The sequence below is a fragment of the Micromys minutus genome (genome assembly GCF_963924665.1).
Source record: "Micromys minutus genome assembly, chromosome: 10".
Classification (NCBI taxonomy): Eukaryota; Metazoa; Chordata; class Mammalia; order Rodentia; family Muridae; genus Micromys; species Micromys minutus.
The window spans coordinates 61,417,809-61,441,904 of NC_137979.1; the positions used below are offsets into that span (position 1 = coordinate 61,417,809).

The window sequence follows — 24,096 nt, forward strand, 5'->3', positions numbered from 1 at the left end:
TGGCCCTACCCCAAGCAGGTGGAACTGGCAGTTCCAAAAGGCAGATGGCCCTAGATGCTATGATACCCTACCAAAAGCAGCTTTTCTGGGGGGAGGAGGAGGAGCAGAGACAGATGTTCCTCTGTTCTGGAATACGGCAGAGAACACAGCCGGGGCACAAGAAAGGATAAATTCTGGTCACGGTACTCAATCACCAAGGGCTGTTCTGTCAAGAACTCTGGGCCCTCCACCTGCTGGTTCTCCCTGTGTTACACCAGGATGAAGGGCCTCCCTGCACAAGGAAGAACCAAACTCAGAACTCTGGCTTTGCTTCAGCTGCTATGGCCCTGTAGTGGGAGCATGCTGGGAGGCCTGCTTGGCTCGCTGCCTCCTCAGCTTTACAAAGGCCTGGGCCTCTCGATCACCCTTCCGGCTCTCCAACAGCCGCAAAATCGGATCCCCTGTGGAGAGAAAGGTTTGAGGGTCAAACTCTGGGTTGAAAAAATAGTGCTGCCACATTCTTGTGCCAACCTTGAAGAAACTGGTGGATACAGACCAGCAAAATTCACAAGATTTGTTTTGATAAACAAGGCTTGGAAACGTGTACTGGGTAGTGACTCGGCTCCCTTTGTCTTTGAAAACCTAATGCTGGATAGCTAACTTCAAGTCTCAGCCTACTCACCTCTACCTGTAAAAGGCATCTCTCTGAACACCTTGCCAGAGAGCCCTACCCTGGGACTCAGGCCTACTGTTGTGAGAGGCAGGCTTATTTGGGGTGCTTCACCAGGTTCCTTATAGTCTGTCAGTCCAGGTGAAACCACCTCACTAGAGAGTTGTGAGAGAATCTGAGGTACCATAGTTTTTGTTTGAGACAGGGTACTTAACTATGGCGCTCTGGTTGGCCTCAAACTGACAGATCTGCCTCCCTGAGTGCTGGGCCCACAGGGTGCGCCCCGCCATCTTACCCAGCCCTCAGGTACTTAGATGCAGACAGAGGCATACGAACCTTCCTGACACCATAATCTGCACTACAGAGTGTGTGCCCAACACACAGATCCAGGCCCCTTGTCACAGGGAAACTAATGGGTTTCCCCACCAGGAGAAGTCACAACACTTCCAGAGCTTAAATTCCACTGGTCTCTCCATTAGACCAGAACTGAAATACTCAGCAACATGAGCCATGGTGCTTGTTCTACTGGCTTCCTTCCCCCAAGAAGGTATTTCTCTGGACACCCTGCCAGAGAGCCAGCCCTGGGACTCAGGCCTACCATTGGGTGCAGGGTATGTGAGAGGCAGGCGCATCTGAGGTGCTTCCCCAGGCTCTGCACAGCCTGTCAGTCCAGGTACCCTGCAGAGTGGTAAGAAGGCCTCTCCCTCCAGGTCATCCGCTCCTAGCGTGTCGTGATCCAGCACAGTGAGCAGGAGGCATGCCCAGTCTTTTTGGCACGGCTCAGCGGGCACCAGGCTGGCAGGGAGTCAGGCTCAGTTAGTTGACAGCCTTACCCAAATGTGTCATCAACCTTCCCTCCCTTAAACATGTAGAGTACCCCCTTGCTGAGAACGGGTTTGTGGCAGTTGGATCTCTGTGACATTATAACATCCACTCTGATCACGGGCTGAATTTTACAAGGGGTCTTGTGGCCCCAGGTCCATCTTCAACAAAGAACAGGTACCCAAGTATCTTGGATACAGCATCCTTCCATGGATGCCTCTAAAGTAATGGGAATCCATTCTGTTCCCCCAGGGAAGCAAAGTCTCAACCCAAGGATCCTTAAAGCCCTCTGGTCATCTCAGGGGTTCCTTATAGCACAGGGTAACCAGGGAGGGAAAGATGGAGGAGAGATTGAGGGAAGGGCAGGGTCCCACTCACAATTCAAAGGTCTCATCAAAGAGTGGGTGAAGTTCCTTCTTGTGCTTCTGGGTCTCCCGGGGGGCCAGTTCAGGGAATTCATGTCTGGGTTCCAGTGTCAGCTGAACAAAGGGGTCACTGGAACCTAGAAAATGGCCCCAGGGGAGGGTTTACTGACTGAATTCCAGCCATCCCCATGTTCCCTGTCCTGCCTACCTAAGCAGTAGGGTGGCTCCCTCCTGATAACTGGAAGAAATGTGCTCAAAGCTCCTGCTGAGCTTCCAAGGGTCCTAGTAGGGAGAGGCCCTGGGCAACCGCCACTCACCATTGGAGTCTAGAGGCAGCAGGCTGGAGGCGCTGAGCAGCTCCACACGAAGCTTCTGCTCAGAGGCACGATAGGACGCCTTGACTGTGACGGCGCCCAGCCTCTCAGAAGTGGTTTCAGCCTGGCACAGGACCGTGCATAGGGATCAGCTGGGGGACAGCGGGGGCAAGGCCCACTGTGACCCGGGACAGGATGGGCTTCTCACCTGCTGCTGGATTCGGCTATGGAAGTACTTCTGGATGAGCTCCCGGCTGGAGGCCGCCTGCAGCTCCAGGTCTCTCTGCAGAGCCTGGAATGGTATCTTCATGCCTATCTATGCCTATGTGGCAGCAGGCACTCAGAATTTGGTGTGGCTTTGCCATAGGAAGTGCTGGGGCCATGGAATTGGGGGGGGGGAGGTTGCACCGGAAGACCCCAAGATAGAGGCACCAGATGGTCTGCTATGGGAATGCTTTGAAGGACACCACAGTTGGATTATTTATTTTTTGCCACAATCACAAAATCTGTAATAATTTTGGATAAGAAGCCTAACTTTTCACATTGTGCTTGGTTTCATGGATTACGTAGCTAGTCCTGGATTCAGGTGAATACACAAAGTAGGATCCCTGCCTTGACCTCCAAACTAGGGGTTCATCAGAAGACCCTAACAAGGCCCTCCCTTATTTATCCAAATGAACGAGGTTCATTCTCAGCACTGCTCAGGAAGAGTGCTCTTACCTGGAAGGTGTCCGTGTGCAGGGCTTCTGGTGGCAGACCACAGCCCTCAGCATGGAAGCAGATCTCCAGGTTCTGGGGAAGAGAGGGGAGATGACTCCTGGCATACACCCTGGGGTTGTTATTCTCACAGCTGGTACAATTACCTGAAGAGCGACCTTCAGCCTGCTAGAAGCCAAGGATGAGTTTCGCTGAGAAGCCGCCACCTCCACCAGCACGGTAAGTGTGTGGGTCCACAGTAGAGTCAAAAGGCTGGCCGGAGGCAGACAGGTGCCAGACACAGGACAGAAAGACAGGGGAGGAAGCAAAGATGCTCTTCAGAGAGGAGAGGCCTCCAGAACCCAGGCTTACCCTCCCTCCTGGTCCGCCTGGTCCACAGTAAGGCTGAATTAGAGCTGGCAGGTGATGTACAGAGGAAAGATTGCTTTCTAGAGTGTAAAGGGGCCAGGCCAAGGGAGACACAATTCCACCCAAGGTGTCTCTTAGCGGCAGTGGTGAACCCTCTTCAGTAGGACCACGGCAAACCACCAAAGAGAGGGAAGAAAGCTAGACCAATGTAAGCGGTCACAGCGCACCAGGCGCTGTTCTAGACGTTCCTGAGCAAAGCTCCTGTCTAGGAAAGTTCATTCTTGCTTATGTGGAGGGAAACAGAACAAAATGAAACAAATGTTCAATAAATGGCAAAATAGAATGGGAAGGAGTCCAAGCCTCCAGCAGCCCTGCCTGCTGCTCAGTAGAACGGAACTCTAGGAGGGAGATCCCAGCTGCCAATCGAAGGCTCAGCTTTCACATGAAGACAGGCGAGGCTCTGGACCCACACAGTCCTGCTCTCAGCTCCTCATGTGGTTCATTCGCTTCTTAGGAGAAGCTTTGGCACTGATAAAACTTGGCCATCTTGAGGCCACTAAAGAGGAACTAAGAAGCTGGAGCCCGTGCCCAGGTCACTCAGAGCCCACAGTGTCAACAACCCAACCAGAAGGCTCCCCCAAACCCCACTCCCACCCCCAACCCTGGACTATAGGCCACCCCAGATGTCTGCATTATGCAGAGGAAGGAGAAGCAGTCAGAGGCCCTCAAGACGGGCCCAGGCCTGGGGTATACAGGGAAAGGCTGTGTGCTCAGAGCTGAGCAGAATCAAAAGGACCTTTAAGAAAAGCAGTGAGCCTCCCTGTCCCTGAAGCTGGTTACATCCTCCAAGGAAGTCACCAAAGGGATTCCCAGCATGCCACTGACCCGTGAGCACTGGGGCCTTGGAGACATGGGGCCTGAGCGCAGCGCAGGTGCTGCGGAATACCTGCTGAAGTTCTCCTGGACCAGGTTGGTATTCATGTAACAAAGCTTCACCTCCAAGAATTTCATCAGGGGCAGAATGGCCTGAGAGAGAGCGAGCGGGAAGGACATAAGACAGGTCTGTTTCAGTCCTGACCCCACCCACTCTGTTCCACCCAGCTGTCCCCTTCCCCAGAGTAAGGGAACAAAGATGGCTTTCGTGTGTTGGATAGAACATCTGCACCGGTTGCTCTCTGCCTCCCGTCTTTCCATCGTCTTGCTCTGTCTGTGTGCTCTGACTACACCATCCTCTGACTACACCTCTGCCTGCTCCACACGTGCCTCCTCAGGACCTCTCCCGATCCCACTGCCTGTCAAGTTCCTCCTGCGGGCATCTGCACAGATCCTTTTCCAGCTTCCTGTGGGCCGTGACTCGGCTGTCATACTCAGGATACGGCTTTCCCTGACCACTCTCAAACACTACAACACTGACATTTCCCAGCCCCTTCTGCTTTATTTCCCCTTTAGTGCTAATTATCCGGCACTCTGTAAGTGTGTGTGCAAGCACGCACAAGACTGCACCACGCTTGTAGTCAGCTATATCTCTGCACCTAGCTGTCTTATTTCCTCTGAGCAGAAGCCCTACGAGAACAGTTTTGGTCACACTGACTTATAGTACCAGTGCTTAAGTCAGTATTTGGAACTAAAACATGTTTACTCAGGATGTGACGAAATGTGTGAACTCAGGAGTTAGTGGGCATCTTTCCCCCAAGTAATCAAGAGCACAGTGACACATGAGAGGTTGGGGTCCAGCGGGCTTGCATCTCAGCAAGACAGCAGAGATGACCAGCGCTGTGAAGGGCGGGGCTACAAAACGGAGCTGGGCCTCCCCAGGTAATCCCACACCATCCATCAGTGCCAGGAGAGTCCGTGCTATGAGTGAGGATTCTGCTGAAGCCCGTGAAGACATCACACGTGGCTCCAGGTTGAGGGACTGATTCTGACAGCCTCAGAGCCTTCAACTCCTGTCTGACTCCTGTCATAACCCCAGATGCAGAGGTGAAGGTCAACAGGACAGTCACTCACATCCTCAGGCAGGACAGACTCCTTGACACCGATGAGTTTCTGGATGTGCGTGGCAATGCCCACCTCCAACTGGGACACAAGGGAGACCAAGGAAGATAGAATGAGTCAGGGAAACCCAGAGAGTTGGCTTAAAGCTTGAGCTTAGGTTTAGGGTCTTGGGAGAGACATCAGCTCAGGCCCTGCTGAGGAACATTCCGGGGGGGGGGGGGGGGTCAGACAGTACCTGCTCTGCCAGGGTACGGACACCAGTACGGATCTCATGTCCCAGCCCAGCCAAAGCGCCCTGCAGCTGAGCATGTAGCGTGTTCTGCAGCTGCCCCTGCTCCAACACGGCCCCAACCCGCTGCTCCAATATCTCCCATGCCAGCTGAGTGGGCAGCTTGTCGATGATCAACCGGAGTTGCTCCATGTTATTTACCACCACACAGAGCTGGGGACAGCCATAGGCACAGAGAGAGGCAGGTTTCATGAACAGCAAGCACCAAGATGATCAGACCCACCCTTACCCTGGCCAGCCCCTCGGCCCCGGCTCTGGGTCTTACCATGTCAGCTGCCTGGCCCTGGTCCTTCTGAACTGCAGACAGCTCTCGGGCCCGGGTCTTTATAAGGCTGCAGTAGACCAGGGCTAGCCGGCAGGTATCCTAGGGCAGGAAGGATCACAGCGGATGGACAGATGGGTGGAGCTTTCATGGGTAAGTAGAGGAGTCTCAGAAACTTTAAATTTAGGACACAAGCTATGAAGGGGGTTGAGAGCGGCTAGTAGTTTGAGAGTCTGGGAGGAAGCGGGAAGGACAGAAGGGAGGCTCTCCTGAAGGGAGGAAAGGATGCTGTACCTCCACAAACTTGACCGTGATCATGAAGGCCTCCTCTGGGTCTGGCCAGTCCAGCTGCCGGGCAGTGTGACTAATTTGGGCAAAACAGGTGGACAGATCCACCGCAGAAGTGCTGTGCTTGGTCAGTTCGCCCAGGGGTACCAGCTGGGAAAGGGAAACGCTTACAAAGGAAGGTTCAGAGCAGGCAGGCCACTATCAAACACAGTGCTGAGTGGGGGTTCCAAAGAGGACAGAAACAAGGCTGGGCCCACTGTCCCTCAACCTGTAGGACACCCTAAGTTCAGGGAAGCCCTACCAAGCCCTAGGATATCAGGAGGCCATATTTTGCACCCAGCTGCCCCGACCAATGCCCCGATGAGATGTTGAGAGACATTACAGGCTTCTATCAGCCAGGAGGTCCCAGCAGGAAACCCAACCGCACTATCCGAAACCTAGGGCCCTGCCTGTACCGAGTCCATCTGTACCGCACGCTGCACCCGCTCCAGGGCAATGCTGTAAGTCTTCTGTAGCCAGGAAGGGATGGCGGGCTGAAACCAGCGGTGGAAACCGTCCAGGGCCAGGACTTCACGGCTGGGGAGAACAGAGGCTTAACCTGTGGAAGGCATGGGCCGGCCTCGGGCCTCAGCCCTTGTGAGTCAACCTTTTCCCACCTGCGTGCCTGAAGCCCACCTTCAAGCCACTTGTTGCCCACCTGTCTGAAGGGACAGGGCCCAGCTGGGAGAGCTCCTTCAGGCTGACATACAGCTGAAATAGACTCTCTCCAGTATCTGGAGAAACAAGGTTGCCAACCGCCGCTGTGTGGTCCTGTACCCTCTTGGCCACCTATGAGAAAAAGTTTGTTGGGCAGGGCTGTAGAGATGGATGGAGGGATGCTACCTAGAGATGGTAGAGGGTCTCACCAGCCACTGCAGCTCCAGGAAGGCCATGGAGAACAGGTCTATCTTGAGGACACTGGAGGAAAGACAGCGTGTGTGACAGTGGTACCTACTAGGGTCCTGCACAGGCCCCTCAGCTCCAGGCCCATAAATGCTCACTTGTGGAAAATCTTGTTCCATGTGCCACGGCACTGATACAGATCAGCCAAAACATCCTGTACCAGGCTTAGCAAGGCCTTGCCAGCCTCCAAGATGCCCTGGGGAAGATACAGGTGTTTGAGCAGGGCTCCAGAGGCAGATACTGCATACCCACCTCCAACCCCTGTTTCAGAATCTACCTGTACCATGGGCTGATGGTGTTGCTGCATTAGGTGAAACCATTCAACTGTGCCCATCTGTTGGAAGACAGGCAGGGAGGAAGAGGGGTGGCTGAGCTAAGGCACATGCCTCTACCCCCACCCCGGAGGAGATGCCTACCCGAAGAGCTTCGGAAACCAGCTGATGCAGTGGGGCACTGTCTGGGCACAGTTCTCCAAAGGCTTTCATCTTGCACATCTGGACCAAGACTCTGGACGATAGAGAGGACTCTGTCCAGGGGTCTGCGACCCTACTCCTACCCAACTGACCTTCTTGACCCCTCCCTGCAGGTGCCACACCTGCACACTCATCCCTGCAGAACCAAAGGGTAGCCACTGACCTGAGGAGGGACTGCAGCCTGGATGGGGAGTCCGAGACAGACAGGGGAAAGACAGAGCGGAACTTCCGGATGAGGGAGAGGCCATAGGCCAACAGAGATGTGAAGGAGGTGGCCAGCTCCTCCCGCTGCAGAGCCAGGAAGATGTTACAGGCCATGTCTCTCCAGAGCCCCGCCTACCCGGCTCACACCAGTCACCTGTTCTGCTTTGAGTCGGCCCTGGATCCACTGGTACTCTATGCTGGTGATGGGGTGCAGGAGGCAGCTGCTGGGGAACTCCAAGCTCTGGTAGAGACGGCTGTAGGCCAACCACTGCCTGCAGAGACAGGAAGACCTCAGTGGGAGCATCTCCCAACATGATGGAGGCCAGTGAGACTCACAGGGTCTTCTTGTTTCTGCAGATGCTTTTTAAGTTGCCTGACTGGTCTTGTTTGTTTGTTGTTGTTTTAAGACAGGGTCTCTCTCTCTCTCTCTCTCTGCCTCTCCGGGTGCTGGGATTAAAGATATGCACCACCAAACCCACCTTACCTGGCTCTTAATTTGTGCTCTGTATGGAAAAACCCTCAGAGCTGAGCAGGGTGAAGCACACCTTTAATTCTCCAGCCTGGGAGGCACAGGCAGGCGGATTTGTTTTTGTTAGAAGTCAGCCTGGTCTACATAGCACATTCTAGACCAGCCAGGGCTACAGAGAGAGACCTAGTCTCAAATATCAATGAAACCAAAACCGAAAAAAAAACCTTCATCATTTCTGGAGCTAGTAAAACGACTCAGTGGGTAAAAGTGCTTGCACCAGTTGGGACTGGAGAGATGGCCCAACAGTTAAGAGCACTGGCTGCTCTCCCAAAAGACCTGAGTTTGGTTCCCAGTGACCACATCAAGAGGTTCTCGACCATCTGCAGCGAAGGCTACAGAGGATCCAGTTCCTTCCTCTGGCTGGTGAGAAACCTGCTCACATGCGTTATGTGATCACACAGGCACATATGCATAAATGAAATACTTCTTAAAACAAATTTAGGATGTTTGTGAATGTACCCACACATATTTGTGAAGGTGTGCATATAAATGTGTACATATGTGTGAAGGCCAGAGGTCAAAGGTCTCCTTCAACCAGTCATGAAGATCCCCAACTCCCCTGATTCTGTCACCACCAGCGCAGCCCAGTCCCAGGATTTCAGGCATGCCAAGCCACAGCCTGTTGGGGTACTGGGGACTGAACTCATATCCTACTGTTTACAGAGCAAGTGGACATCACTCCTCCTCACTAGATAGCTGAGGATGACCATGAACTCCTGATCCTTCTGCCTCCACCCCCCAAGTGCTAAGACTACAAGAGTGAACCACCACGCCTGGGTAAAACTTCAGGGTGTCTTGTTTCTTTTGAAAAGTCTGGTTTAGAGACTCAAGTTTTGCTCACACGGCAATCCTCAGCTGGAAGTTCCCTCAGACATTGTAAGGGGAGACCTGACAGGGGTGATTGGCTAGAGGAGGTTATGGTGAAAGCAGGGATCAACCAGGTACAGGAGGAGATCTCCCCTGGAACATTACTATTTGCATGAGATGCCCCTTACTGTGTGATATCTCACTGGCTTCATCTCTATCCGGGCTTTCTCTTCAGGAACACCCATGTGCCTAAGAGTCCAGAAGACACGAAGCCCCAGAGTGACCTTCCTCTCTCCACCAGTTTCTTGCTCCATGACCAGATCACAGCCGGGCGCTGGGTGGCATTCTGTTCTTTCTCCTCCTGCCCAGCACCCAGCTGTGACTGCTCTTCCCTACACCACACAGGATTGCATTTCAGTCATTCCTGAGTGGCCCTTCTAGGCATTCCCAGAAGGTGACATAGTCCAGGGAACATAATGGCTCTTGACAGACTTGTCACTTGTAGAGTTTTGTTCTCTAAGATGGTTTCACTGTGCAGCCCAAGGGGGCCTCACACATGCTGTAATTCTCCTGCCTCAGCCCTTTGAATGCTGGGACTGATTACAGACGTGTGCCACCAAGTCATTTTAATATCAACTAATGGGTGTCAGCTGTTTGCTGCTATGAGCCTATGACTTTGGGAAACGGAGCTGCCACAGAGGTAAATACAAAAGCCCAGGACTTAAGAGACACAGACAAGCTCAGTGAGTGACCTGCAGGTCAGGAGATGTGCTCAAAAAAAGGACACATAATTCCAGCACTCCTAGCTCATAGAATCGCTAGAATCTGAGTTGTGCACAAAAATCTCCAGATTTGAAAGTTTGTTAACTGACTCCAAATGTAAAAAAGAAAAGAAAAGAAAAGAAAGGAAAACACAGTTTGGTCCCCAGAGCACACTCTTGAAAGCGGTGCTTCGAGATGCCAGCCTGAAGGAGGGCGGGCAGGGGGCAGAGAGGTCTCCTCAGGATTCTGAGCAGGACTAGTGTACTCACGCCATGGACTGGTGGAAATCTGACAGGTCCTTCTGAGTGGCGTGGAGAAAGAGGATGGTGACAGCCTGGGGGCTCAGCGACGCATCCCAGGAAGTACTACCGGCCTAAGAGGAATAGTAGATGCATCTCAGGACCTGACAGGTGGCCCTGGTGGTGTCCGGCTCTGGCAGACAGCCATACCTGGTGCTGTGTGACTTCGTGGGACACCAGCTGCTGCAGTAGGTGGAAGTGGACCGTGTAGCTGGGCTGGGATCGGCTGGCCACAGTGGTTCTCTGCAAAGAGGTCAGCAGACGATTTAGTGGAGGACCCTATGCCAGGTACAGCCAGTTCTCCCCAACCAAGGAAGGCCACCAATCAAGGATGACAGAGCCACTAGCCCAGGCCCTGGACCTACCCTCTTGTGAATGAATTGGAACTGCAGGTGACACTGGCCTCGGTCTGGGTAGGTCTCTGTGCAGGGCTCTAGCGGGAACCACTGGTCCTCTCGGCAGCGCAGGTCCTGAGCAAGCAAGACACGTGGCGATGAAATTAAGGGTGTGTGGCGCTGAGGGGGAGATGGGGAAGCAGTCGGGGCAGTCCCTAGCTTGGGTTGGGGCAGACCTGGAGTCCCTCAGGGCCCTTCATCTCCCACCCTTGCCTCTGTCCTGGCCCCTCACCTGCAACCTCAGAACCACGTTCCCCAGAAAGTCATCCTGGCCTTTATCCTTCCGAGCTTCTTTAAAGATCCTGTTTTAGGCAGGATTGGAGGAGGTTCGGCCACCTGGGCACCCAAGGGCAGAGCGGACCTTCCAGAAACCAGGGTGCACAAGGAAGGGCAAGGGACCTTCCTCCCCATGAGTCTGCTGCACCCACCTCCGGAGCCCATGCAGGTCCGTGAGCTCCCCGAGCTTCTGCCTGACAGACTCCACAGTGTCCAGGTCCCTGTGGGCCAAAGCAAGGGGCAGAGGAGGGGCCTGCGACCTCACCAGTTTTGTCCCTCCTGCCCAGGGTCAGGGCTGGGCACTCACCACATGTCCAGGTGAAAGTTTGTGTTGGTTATGTCCTCAAACTCCCTTTGGGGGGAGAAAAACAACACAATGTATGCATAAGAGCCTTAGCAGGGTAGGATGCCTGGTGCACAACCATGTCAGGCCAGGCCACAACGGTTGGCCTGCGCTCTGAGAGCCTGCCCTCTAGAAACGCCATCCCCAATATTACCCACTATGAAGTTGTAGGCCCTTCCTGCCTACTTCCTCCCTCCCTTTTCTTTTCTTTTTTTGGTTTTTCCACACAGGGTTTCTCTGTGTAGACCAGGCTGGCCTTGAACTCAGTGTCTGCCTGTCTCTGCCTCCTGAGTACGGGGCTTTACGGTGTGTGTGTCACCACTGCCAGGGTCTTTTCCTCCCTTTTTATTGTTTTCTTATGGGTACAGGATCCTATTATGTAGCCTTGGCTGGTCTGGGACTCAATATGTAGATAAGGCTGGCCTCAAACTCACAGAGATCTACCTCCCCCACCCCCCGGCACCCCTCCCCCCACTGCTGGGATTAAAAATCCAGCCAGCACGGTTCCTCCTTCCTAAACACTACCTTTGTCAAGGAAGGGCTGCAGTGTCCCCTGGCCATCACTCACCCCGAGCGGCCAACTCTCCCTGCTCACTGCTACTGTAGAACATATTTATGTGGCAGGGTCATGCCAAGTAGCCCAGGTTAGCCTTGAACTTGCCCTCTTTCTGCCTTACCCTCTTGAGAGCTAGGGTTACAGGTATGTAGTACTACATCAGGCAAATTCGCGATTGGTAATACACAATTGGTATTTACGTGATGGGTCTGTCCTGCGAGGATGAGCCTCCCTCCGGCTCCTCCTGAGAACCAAGGACTAAGCTGTCTCTCAACCCAGGAAGGTCACTGACCCTATTATCTAGAGAAACCTTGTACTCAGAGGTGCCTGGGGTGGGGGCAGGAAATAGAGGTTGGCTGGGATGGGGCCACGTACAAGATAAAGGTCTCGTCCCAGACAGGATTAAGTGTCTGGCTCTTGACTTGGGTGCGGTGGGTCTCCTCTTCAGGGATGGTATGCCTCACCACTGCCTTCTGCCGACGTCGGGACACCGGGCTGCCCTCTGGCACAACACCAGCCGTCTGTTTGATGCCCAGCAGGCAGTAGGGATCACTGAACCCTAGGAGGGAGTAAGAGACAAGACTCCAAGGAGTCAACCAGCTTCCCTTGAATTCCCATCGGCCACATTGGGGCCCAGCCTCCTCCTGAGACAGCTGGATAAGGTCCCTGGAAACTCAGCATCTAAGTGCCAGAGGCTAGCAGCTGGGGGACCCTTGGAAGAACTCTGGAGAAGAGTTCAAGGCTAGGCTATGATAGGGAGAGGTTGTCTGGGGCACCTCAACCACACTCACCGCTGACATCCTTGCCCAGGATGCCCTTGGCCTGTTTCACTGTTGCCTTCAGACAAAATATTGGCTTCTGTAGGGATGGAGGGGCGCTGCCTGAGTTCCTGAGAGGACCAGGCTTCCCACTATCCGTCCTTGCCCAGGGTGACCCGGGCCCAGTTTACCTCAAGCTCACGGACACGCTGCAGCATCTGCTGGTGCTCCTCAGGCTGCACCTGGAAAGCCTGGAGGGGGCAGAGGTGTGGGAGGCTGGGGACACAAGGTGGTGGGAAGGGAGGGCTGAGCCTTGGCGGTGGGGGGTTGGGTAAGGGTAAAGGCTGGGTTACCTCCTGCAGATAATTCAGCAGCTCTGAGGCCTCCTTCACATGGTTGGGCTCTGGCTGACCCAGGCGGTGCAGGACAGTATAGAGGGCCTCCTCATACAGCAGGTCCCGCTGAGACAAAGCAGGGTCACCTCATCATCACCCAACAGCCCTCTCTGAGACCCACACCTCAGGCCCAGAAAAGGGACAAAGCGGCAGATGTGCAGTGAAGGCTGAGTGAGATCCAGTGTGATCTCTACCAGGCTGTTGCATCCTCAGACTCTGGGGCTGAGGCACCTCCCCCAGAGAGGATGTCGGGCTGCTTCCCACATCCCCCCCCCACTCTCCCAACCCCTCTCCTTACCTCTTCTGGGGAGAGGTGGTGAGATTGGACCTGAACCTAGGGACAAGATGGAAGGACACGGTGTCCCTGGAGGCCTCTCCAGCCAGGCAGGAAGGCCCATGCCTAAGACATTGGAACCCCAGTACCTCAGCCTCTGGGCCCACCGATGTCCCTCACCTGTTCTAACATAAGGCTCCCTGAAGGGCTGACCCCTGGGCCATCTTGCTCACCCCCTGGCCTGCCATGTCTGAGGTCCATGGGCGTTCAGCTGGCCTAGCTGTGGGCTCTTTAGCACCTGCCCCCCTTCCCCAGAGGAAACAGCGTTGCTTATCAGCCGGCCACCAGCTCAGCTCACCCCAGCAGCGGAAGTGAGGCCTAGTAGCAGAGGTGGGTGACTTGGGGGAAACGGCAGGCAGGTCTCGGGTAGCTCAGAAGGGTCCCTAGGTAGCCCACTGTCATTGGAGATTCTGTTTCATGGGGCTGGAGCTTTCAAAGCTAGAGGAACAGGGAGGGCCTGAGGTACAACAGTTCCACCAAAGAAAAGGGACTAGAGAAGCCCACCGTGGCTCACAGAATAATAGGGGGACCTCTTTGCCCACCTACAAGGGTATGCCCAGGACCATAGAGGGCAAGTGGGTGGGGACAGATAGCCCACCTCCCACTTCTAAGCCCCTGAGACTGCTGAGCACCCCGAGGTTGGCTCTTCACCCCTTCCTGTAGTCCCTCCTACCTCCGGGGTGGCTTGGGGTGGTGGATCCTGCAGGTCTCTGACCCTGCGGCGCCTTATCTTGATGGCCTGGCGCAAGAGTGGAGGGCGCCGATGGGGGTGGGAGAGGTGTGTCGCCATGGTGGTTGGCTCTGCCTTTCTCTCCGCCACCCCCTGGCTGCCGGGTGGAAACAAGGAAGCCACAGGGTGATGCAAAGAGCCCCAGGGTGCACTCTGCCGAGGAGGGTGGAGGGATGGAGGGGTCAGGGTGTCACAGCCTTGGTGGGGCCTTCTCCAGTCTCCCAGCAACTTCCTTCAGCCTTGATCCCTGCCAGATCTTCTTCAGCCAGGAGAAAGTGGACCCAGTGGGCGGGTAAGCCCCACCCACTGTCCCACAGAAGCTCTGGAAAGAGTCCAGAGCTCCTGGCAAGGGGTAGGGCCAGGCTAAAGCAACTTGCCTGCCTCAACTATGCCTGGGCCAAGGAAGCCGACCGAGACCTGTAGTGTTCTCACCCTAGGGTTTTCTGAATGAGCCCCAGATCTGGGTCAGGGTGGGGCAGGCACAGGGCGGTGGCTCCTGAGAGGCTAGAGGTGAGAGGCGTTCCTCAGCCAATTGCTCCACCCCACAGGTGAGACATTCCAGGCGAGGGACAGAACCACTTTGTGTTAGCCAGGGATGGACAGAAGGGACATGAAGCTCTGTCCTACCACTGACATCAGGGTATTTCACTAACCCTGAGAGCCCCTGAGGGTAGTGGCAGAAGGAAGAGGCAGTGAGGCCTTAGAGCAGTCTCAACACACGGGAGCATTTTGGTTAAGAGAGGATCCTTCGCCACTGGGATTTCCCACAGCTCTTTGGCTCACTGTGAGTGGGGTGCAGGTCTGGCTAAGGACTTTGCTTTATCCCACCATCTTCTTCCCTAGGTCAGGTGGCATGAAGGTACACACTATGGTAGCCAGCCCTGCGACTCCCCCTCACAGAAGTCCCGGCATGCTTGTGCTCAGGAGGGGATTGGAAGCAGATGGGACACCGGCCTCGTCCTACCCTCCACTGGTAGTTTGTGGCACTTCGCACCATCCCAGGCAGGTGTGGGGGGGCCTCTATAGGAAGGCTGGGAGCCACAGTATGACTCAGAGGAGGAAACCGGCTCCCTAGCCCCGCCCCGAGCAGCCATTAGCCCCTCCTCCGGAAGACCTCACCCAGGTCAGCACTCAGAGTCAAGAGAGCATCCAGTCACTTCGTTTTTACTATTTCACAGTTGTAGCAAACAAATCAAGGTGCGAACAGGGTTTATTTCACATTAATATATTAACTGGACTTCTTGTGTCAAATAAATAGGAATTCTCTTTAAATATCCATCTCCTCATTTTGTGTCTAGACCAGGAGCGAACAAGAGCAATTCTTAGTGCATCCAGGGGGCAATGAAGCTTACAGAGGGGCAGACGGCAGGTTTGGGTCACGTGGCTGGAGGCCCTCAACCCCAGACATGCATTCTCTATGGCTCCTGTGGAGAAGCCCCTTGTAAAAGGGAGAAGAGGGTGAATGATTCTCAGAAGTACTAGCAGAGGAGCTTCCTCTCTGCCACAGTGGCTTTGCCTCTGATGCCAGCCACTGGAAGCTCAGGGTAAGATCCCTGAAAGCAAGAGGAAGAACAAGGGTGGCCGGGAAATGTGACTGTGGACTGACTGTGCTGGGACAGCGAGTCAGGGGCCAGGCACACACCAGTGGTAAGGAATGTGAACATGGCAGGGCCTGTTGGGGAGATGCATGGCTGGTCTTTGGACCCCAAGAGACGAAGAACAATGGTCACCAGGCTGATGAGGCTGGGCAGCAGTGGAGGAGTGGCCAGAGAGTCCCTCTGTGTGTGGGGGCTACTATCATGAGGAACAAGGGGTCACCCCGTGTTCCTGTGAGCTTCGGACATGGTGAAAGGAAAGCTGGGTGGAACAGAGCCGAGAGCTGAGCTAGGGTGGGAAGCTGGGACGTGCCTCTCAGAGGCCAGGAGTTCCACCTTTCTATCAGGGCTAGCTCCTGCTAATTTTATACTCAGGCCTGGGGAAGAACAGGGCCCTCCCGGGCGTCCTGGAATCCCAGATGCAGCTCCAAGGGAGGCCCAGGAAGGGGTCTTCGGTAAGAGGTGGGCAGGTCTACTGGGTCTTCTTGTCTTCTGGGGGGTAGTAGGGTGGTGGTGGAGGCTGGCTCTAGAGAAAAACAAGCTCACATGAGACATGAGAGGACCAGCTGTGCTTGCTTCCAATACCAGCTCCCAGACTGCGTGACTGTGAAGGCGGTCTCCTGCCAACTCACCGTGGGCATGTAGACATTGTGTGGGTTGCCTGGGTTGTAATAGGCGCTGGCAGCAGCTTCTGCAGCCTTGGCCTCAGCTGGGAAAGCAAACACATGGGGAGACAGTGACAGTGATAAGTTCCTCCTCTGCCCTCACCTGAGTCCCTAGGACCATTTGTAGATGAGAACAAGGCACAGAGGGTGACCACCTGGGTCCAAAAAGAGCACCACAAGCCAAGAAGCCACAGAGGCTTCATCTCATTGTACCTTTGGATTTATTCTGTAGCAGCTGGGATAGAACCCAGGCCCAGACCATTCAGGCAAGTGCTCACTGAACCACACCCAGCCCTTGGAACATAGCTCTTTACCACCAAGCTACCGCTGTGCTGGTGCCCTTGGGTGGTCTGTAACCCAGAGGCCCTTTGTCATTTGAGGGTCAGTAGTCTCTGACCTCAGTGTGGAGTTCTCTGTAAGGCCTTAGGAAGGAGAGGGCTGGTCCTGAAGGACTGCTAGCAGCTGAGGGGCCTCACCTGCAGAAGTAGGGGGGGCACTGGGGCCGCTGACCGGAGGCTCCATGGGCCCAGGATAGGGTGGTGGCGGGGGCTGTACATATCCCATGGCCCCATCCATCATGGGAGGTCCTGGATAGAACTCTGCTTGGGAAGAGAGTGAAAGAGACAGTGAGCAGTCCATTTGGTTCCCTTGCAAGGCTACATCCGGAGTGTCCTATCTAGTTCCTTGGGATGCCCTCTAAACTCTCCAATGTCTGTTAGGCCTAAAGTATGAAAGGGCCTGTCTCCCCTCTGCAGCTCGAAGGTATGGTTAGTGGGTGGGTGGAGAGGCTAAGTCGGGTAGCAGAGGACACACTCACCGGGTGGGGGCGGTGGGTAGGGGTAGCCAGGAGGGCAGGGGTACATTCCATTGGCGACTGGCGGGGGACAGACATAGGCCCCGCTGGGCATGTAGGGGTACCCATAGGCTCCATTGGGGACTTCACCTCTGGAGGCTACAAGTACAAGGGGAGAGACATGAGTGCCACCTGCCCCAGGGGCTGATGGGTCCCAGGACTGTGCCCACAGATGTGCCCTACCACCATTCCACCGCCCACCCCGTAGGGTCTGCCTAGGTCACTACGTGAAGAGAGGGTGGGAAAAAAAGGCCAAAGGGCAACATGGTGAGGTCAAGGACAGGCGAGAGGGAATGAGGAGGGAGGATGTTGGGATGGGGGGAGGTGAAGAACGAGAGGGGATAGATGTTGACCCCAGCACTGGGTGATTGACAATGGCTGTTGGATGGTAGTTTTAGGAGCTGGGTTTTTTGTTTGCTTTTTAGTCCAAACATTTCTGCTAGAATGTTGCATGCCTGCTCTGGGTAGAGGAAGCCCACAGATGATAATTACAGGTTTCTTTCCCCCAACTTCCCAGTCCTGTCAGCTGGGCCCAGATATTTTATGCTACAAAATAAAAGGACAAACAAAAAACCCGTATGATTGATGTGTCCTTAGCCCCTAGTGTTTAAGGCCTTGGATACCTTGAGATGCCACCTGGAGCATCCGCTGCCCAAACTCAATGGCGCCCCCTGCTGTGAAGGTCAACTTGTAGGAGGCGGAGCCTTCCCAGCCACCTGAGAAGGGCAAGGACAGTGAACGGGTGAGAAGAAAACAGGTTCAGTGCAAAGATGACTTGTCCTCTCCTGCCCAGAGCCTACATAACACCGTGCTGCAGACTGGCCTGGCCCCTGCTGGGGGGTCTCATCCTCCCAGTTCCGAGGCTATAGAGTTGATTGAAGGGCTAACAGCAAGGGGAGGTGGGGAGGTTGCTCTCCACCCCTAACGTGTACATGGCAGCCCTCCTGGTAACTGACATCAAGGCTGGGGTAGAACTCTCCTGGTAAAGGGAATGAAGACAAAACAGTTCTCCAGCCCAGCTGGGGAGTGAGGCTCACATGGAACCCTCTGGAGCCTGGGAGATGGCCACAATGCCAGGCACTGCCAGCCTCTAGTGAGGCAGCTGCCTTTCCCTAGCTTTCATGGAAGGCCCATCCCAGATATAGGACAAAACTCCTTTCCAAACCTAAAACCTGGGCCTTCCCTGGGTAAATGTGAGCACCTTCAGTTTTTAATTTTCTGTTGGGCTCCCTTTCTGAACAAAAGGCTGATTTAACCCAGCACTTCCCAGCTCTTGGTAACTGAAGCCCATATGTGCTGCTCAGCATGAGCCTGGGTATCAGAAGTTAGTTCACAGCTGGAGGGATGACTTGGACGTTAAGAGCACTGGCTGCTCTTCCAGAGATCCCGAGTTCAATTCCCAGCAACCACATGGTGGCTCACAACCATCTGTAATGGTGCCCTCTTCTGGTGTGTAGACATACATATAGGTTATATACATAGTACATAAATAAATCTTAAAAAAAAAAAATCTTGGCTAGGAAGTAGAAGGCTTGGGCAAGGAATCTAAAAAGGATATTTCCAGGTAGCAGCCAGAGATGCTGAGCTTGTCACCTACCTCCTGCTTCAGCCTTCACTGTTCCCTTAATGAAGTTCGCACCAAACACTGGCTGCTTGATCTCACAGTCCTTCATCAGGTAAAAGGGCATCATGAAGGACTGCATGGCGTCCTTCCCCTTAGACAGGAAGATGACCTGTGGGAGAAGAGACCAGGCTGTCAGAGGCAGAGCCGGAAGCAGCTCAGTCACTCAGCTCCGACACTTTCAGCTCGATCTCTTTTTGGTGCCAGAGTAGGTAGCGTTACCCCTGGCAGATCCGTGGCTCCTCCCAAGTGCTGTAAACAAACAGCCTCAGTGCAGCCTGGAGACTCCAGACTCGGGTGTGCACACAAGGAACCTGCAGGTCGCAGAATGAGAGGACACCCTGGCATCCATCCCTCCAGATACAGGTTGGCAGGCGCAGTGCACATAGGAGCCTCCTGCCTGTGCTCTGTGCTAGGTGCAGGGCAGAGCAGGCGGAGGCTCCTGGGGGTGGGAGGCACAGCCTGTGCTCATTCGGAACAGGGCATAGAGTCCAGGAGAAGGGATCCTTGCGATTTCCTGTAGGCCACACTTTACTGACAGCCACACAACTTTCCTGTCCCATACCTGGAAAACCCTGGCTTATCGTTCTCCTAATTACATTAATTTATGTTGTATGTGGGTGGGTGGGTGGGTGGGTGTGCAAATGCCAGAGTACACATATGGAGGTCAGAGGTCAGTTCCTCCCTTCCACTTTGTGGGTCAACCCCTGGGTTTCCAAACCACCAGATACTCAACCTAATGCAAGATGTAAATGTCAGCCCTCAGAGGTTCCATCATGAAAACATGCACGTGTGCTCTTCTTCCAGCCGTCCTCATGCCACCAGTGGAAAGCTTTTATTACTCACTGCCCACAGGGCCCACTCCCAGACGAGGCTAATTCTGTAGCCTGGCACCTTTCACTGAAGGGTTCTGCTGGGCTCTCTGCCCAGCCTGGAGGTTGCGGCCCTGCTACCATATCCTGTTTACCACATTCATCACTCTGGGGCCTGGGTCTCAAGGGCTACTCTGGCAGCTAGATCCTACCTCAGAGAGAGTTTTGTGGAATTTGCACGGCCCAGGTCAGGAGAGTGGCACAAAGGGCCTGGTGGTTCTAGAATCCAGGATCATGTGACAGAGAAACAGGCCGAACAAGGCACTAACAGTCCCCAGGGTTCGGAGGCCACTGGTGTCAAAAGGCTGGAGCAGAGACACACATGACCCTCTGAGAGCACAGAGACTAAGCCGACTGTCCTGCTGTGCAACTTACCCGGTACGGAGTAAGGTAGACGGTGCCTTTCTTGGTCCCTTTGAAGGCCTCTGGCACATTCCTCATGTCGTTGAATGTAAGCTCCACATGATCATAGGACATTAAGATGCTGCAAAGAAAAAACAAAAACAAAAGCAAAGGGGCCGGATGATTCCCTATCAGTTATTCTAGATGAGACAGTCACTCAAAACAGTGTCTCAGTAGGAGCTGTGACTAAACCATCCACACAGCCCATTCCAGAGGAACAAGCTAGGTCTATGACTCTCCCTACACCCTATTTCTGCAGCCCCATATAACCAGGCAAACCCCTCCCCCTCTGCAGCTGGATTATATTACCTGGGCTTGCGCTTTAGTTTGCTCTTAAGCCCCATGAGTGGGGTTCTGGCTGGGGGTGTTGTGGAGGCAGGGCTTTGTACAGCTCAGGCCGGTCTTGAGCTTGCTAAGTTCCTCCTGCTTCTACCTCCCAAGCTGCTGGTTTCCTGAGGTGCTAGGGCTGGAGTCAGGGGTTGTGAGAATGCTATGAAAGCACTCCACCTACTCCTTTGTCAGTGTTTGTAAAACCTAATCTATGCCAGGCGGTGGAGGCCCAACTTTAATCTCAGCCCTGGGGAGGCAGAGGCAGGTGGATCTGAGTTTGAGGCCAGCTGGTCTACAGGATAGTCCCAGGATAGCAAAAGATACACAGAAAAAGTCTCAAACTGTACTGGCTGGTTTTGTGTCAACTTGACACAAGCTGGAGTTATCACAGACAAAGGAGCCTCAGTCGAGGAAATGCCTCCATGAAATCCAGCTGAAAGGCATTTTCTCAACTAGTGATCAAGTGGGGAAGAGCCCAGCCCATTGTGGGTGGTGCCATCCCTGGGCTGGTAGACCTGGGTTCTATAAGAAAGCAGGCTGAGCAAGCCAAGGGAAGCAAGCCAGTAAGTGACATCCCTCCATTGCCTCTGCATCAGCTCCGGCTTCCTGACCTGCTTGAATTCCAGTCCTGACTTCCTCTGGTGATGAACAGCGATACGGAAGCGTAAGATGAATAAACCCTTTCCTCCCCAACTTGCTTCTTGGTCATAATGTTTGTGCAGAAATAGAAACCCTGACTAAGACACAAACCAAATAATTAAAAACCTAGTATGTAAACAGAGTCTAGAGGGGACTTGGGGGTGTAGCTCAGTATTATCTAGTATGGTCAAGGCTCTAAGTTCATCCCCAGTACCAGAAAATAAAATGTTAAAGACATGACTATACTAGCATTGCATCCCCCGAAGCTGGAGTTACGGGTGGTTGTAAGCTGTTCCATATGGATGCTAGAAACTAAACTTGGAAGTATTTCTAACTGCTGAATCAGCTCTCTAGCCCTCAAACTTCTGCATATATATAAAGCCCTTGAGGTGGTAGGTGTAGGTGTGTGTGTGTGCGCTCAATTCTCTGGGAAGAATTCACAACTTTTTTTTTTTGACAGGGTTTCTCTGTGGAGCCCTGAATGTCCTGGAACTCAGTAGACCAACTCACAGAGATCTGCCTGCCTCTGACTCTTAAATGCTGGGACTAAAGGCTTATTTCACCACCTTCTGGCAAGTTTACAGCTTTTATCTCTATCAGTGGTTTGTGAATTAAAGATTAATGTTTACTAATTTAAATTCCAAAGTTTGAGTGTTCTAATTTAATTTCATTTATTGCTGACACATGTTTTAGAAGTGTGGCTGAAGTTATTCCTTAGAATCCTACTGGGGGCAATGATCTATGAACCAGGTGCTAAGGCCCAGGAGGGCAGTTAAGACTCAGTTTAAGAGACAAAAAAAACTTCCAGGGATGGTAGGTAGCACATGCTTTTAATCCCAGTACTCGGGAGGCAGAAGTGAACCTCTAAGAGTTCAAGGCCAGCCTGGACTGTCAGGGCTCTATTACACAGGAAACACTGTCTTGGAAAAACAAACAGAGGAATCACTCCCAAATATTGAAACTAAATAGTCCTGGTTTGTGGTGGCACATCCTTGAATTTCTTGCCCTCAAAAGCATGAGGTAGAAGGACTGCCTCAAAGTCAAGGCCAACCTGAGCTACAAGAATGAAACCATACCTCAAAAACCAGAGAGTCTGGTAGAAGTGGAGGTAGTCATTAAATGGCATCAGAGTACTTGGCTCAGCCAAGGAACTGGACAAAGTATACCAGAAAACCATGTAAGGTTTCTCCGATTACAAGATAAAAACATCCAAGTTCCTATGGCTCCATCCGTCTGTCTCCTGTCCCAAATACCCTTTCTTGGTGAAATAAAAGAGGGCTGCTCGGGTTAAAACGGTCACCACCCACTTGAGCTGGCCAGCTTCTTCTCAAGACCTATGCACACAGTCGGCAGAACCTGGCTGTGTCTCTGCACACCTTCTCTGACTCATCAAACTTCCCAGGTGGCAGGTGCCAAGATGAGTGCCTGTCTACACTGGGTGTGGGTTCTGACCTCCACTATGTCTCCCCTGGCACTCAAGCCCCCATAGTGCAAGTCGGAAGAGTCCACTTTTCAACAATCAAGGAACAAGAAGAACAGAGAGGTCCAGCACTTCAGGAGAGGATGGAGAAAAAAAGAATCTTTAAGTTGAGAGACCTTTGTTCTGGGAACATAGGACATTAAGAATTCAAGAGAACAAGGCCAGAGACAAGCCTTTACAAGGGTCACTGGGTTAAGTAGTTGACAAGACATTTAGTTCCACCTAGAGGGCCTCAGCCTTTCTTTTGGAACCTGAGAAATTCTGGAATATACGAGAAAACTGTACAGTAGTAGTTAAGCCTATTGACTTTGGGGCCAAGTTACTTTCCTTCAATTTCCAACTGTTACTCACAGCACTATGATCTAAGTAAAGTTATTTAACCTCACTAGGCCTCACTTGCCCTACCCGTAAAATGTGTATAATAGTTTCTGCGGCACCAGATTATGTACTATCTGAAGAACTGACGCAGCGTGGTAAAGACGTAGTGAACGCCTAATAAACATCAACTATTTTTTAAGACTTCGTTTGGGAAGAGGTTCAAGAAAGTACCCGTGGGCCTCACTCATCTTCCCAAACAAACCCTGACACCATTCTGCGGCCCCACCCCCACCCAGCACCCCAGCTGATGAGCACCCCGGCCCTCCCCCCACGACCCACCCACTCCCTCCAGCCCCGCCTCCGGCCGTTACCACCCCTTCCCCCCAGCGCTCCATCAGTTTCCTTCCCCACCGTATCCCACCGCCCACCACACACAGTGGCCGACACCCGCCCTTCGAGTCTCCAGGATCCTTCCGCCGTGTTTTCACCTCTCAGTGTTGTTGACGATCACTCCGCCGCCCTCTGAGTGATTCTTGTTGAGCGCCATAGTCTCTCCCACAGGGGTCCCGAGACTCGCAACGCTCTGCGCTTGCGCTGGCCTTCGACCCGCCTCTAGTGGCGTCGTTCGGATTACATTCAGCCAATCATAGCTCCTGCGCGTAGGCTGGCCAACCACCTGATCTGGACTGTCACGTGGGGAGAGTTTACTCCCGCTCCCCCCCCCCCAAGTTGCACCTGCATCACAAACAAGCAGCCAACTACAATTCCCGGCAGGCAATGGTCCTGCAACTGCGGCCTCTCCTTGCGTTTAGTGGCGAGTGAATTCTGGAATTTGTAGTCTATACTATAGGCCAGGCTCGAGATTATATTTACAAAACTACTTAAACATCTGTACGCCTCTCTCATCCCGGCCTCCTCGTGTTAAGCAAATTCAGTCGAAGAAATGTAACTTAGATGTGATGATTTGGTGTATGGTACATTTAAAAGTCACTTAACGAGCCGCCCTCATTTCCGCAACTGTCATGAGTAGTTCACGCTTACACTTGGGTACTTCTTGCAAACTTATAGAGCAGTGCGAGAGCCAATCCCTTCTAGAGTGGACTGGCAGAGCCCGAGAAAAACACGTCGCTTCAATCGACTCAGGCCCAGACCCCACGAGTCCGATTATGTGACTTTATGGGGACCGAATGGTAGACTCCCCACCCTCTTCGCCGCGCAACACTTGCCGCCTGCAGCCTCGCGATGGCGCTGCTTCCTACTCTGATCTAGTTAGCGGATCCTGTTGCAGGGTTTAAACTGCAGGGTTTAAACAAGACTTGGAATAATTGAATGGAACGACAAAATGCTAGGTCAACGGCCAGGTAGGGCTTTTAAAATACCACTGACTCGTTTCAGCTAGTGGCTGTCTCCCCGTTGCGCTGTAGTGAATCTAAACTCCATCTCTGAGATGAATCTTTTGCAGGGCTGGC

General features: G+C 53.4%; 2 protein-coding genes across 3 annotated transcripts; both read right to left on the minus strand.

Moving 5' to 3' along the window:
* Positions 1-318: 318 nt before the first annotated feature.
* UNC13D (unc-13 homolog D) lies at positions 319-13,927 on the minus strand (the record flags this gene model as incomplete). The annotated part of the gene is made up of 32 exons (XM_080922477.1): positions 13,796-13,927; positions 13,087-13,122; positions 12,747-12,854; positions 12,585-12,644; positions 12,427-12,493; positions 12,011-12,194; positions 11,044-11,088; positions 10,889-10,957; positions 10,693-10,762; positions 10,431-10,535; positions 10,216-10,308; positions 10,036-10,139; positions 7,823-7,940; positions 7,628-7,752; positions 7,408-7,498; positions 7,269-7,325; positions 7,090-7,187; positions 6,955-7,006; positions 6,747-6,877; positions 6,505-6,625; positions 6,056-6,199; positions 5,765-5,863; positions 5,446-5,652; positions 5,223-5,291; positions 4,162-4,241; positions 3,014-3,119; positions 2,871-2,942; positions 2,359-2,442; positions 2,154-2,274; positions 1,850-1,973; positions 1,248-1,444; positions 319-440 (listed from the first exon to the last, which is right to left on the minus strand). Exons 1-32 carry the CDS (start codon positions 13,910-13,912, stop codon positions 319-321), a joined length of 3,276 nt encoding a protein of 1,091 aa, XP_080778603.1. The 5' UTR covers positions 13,913-13,927.
* A 1,073-nt stretch (positions 13,928-15,000) lies between these two features.
* On the minus strand, positions 15,001-23,232 carry WBP2 (WW domain binding protein 2). 2 transcript variants are annotated; one of them, XM_080924627.1, is made up of 8 exons: positions 23,116-23,232; positions 19,834-19,942; positions 18,563-18,698; positions 17,589-17,681; positions 16,930-17,064; positions 16,589-16,711; positions 16,080-16,156; positions 15,001-15,973 (listed from the first exon to the last, which is right to left on the minus strand). In XM_080924627.1, the coding sequence occupies exons 1-8, from the start codon at positions 23,172-23,174 to the stop codon at positions 15,920-15,922; spliced, it is 786 nt and encodes a 261-aa protein (XP_080780753.1). In that variant the 5' UTR covers positions 23,175-23,232; the 3' UTR covers positions 15,001-15,919. The 2 variants fall into 2 exon arrangements, with proteins under 2 accessions (XP_080780753.1, XP_080780754.1); XM_080924628.1 differs by having other exon boundaries at positions 23,063-23,173.
* Positions 23,233-24,096: the final 864 nt, after the last annotated feature.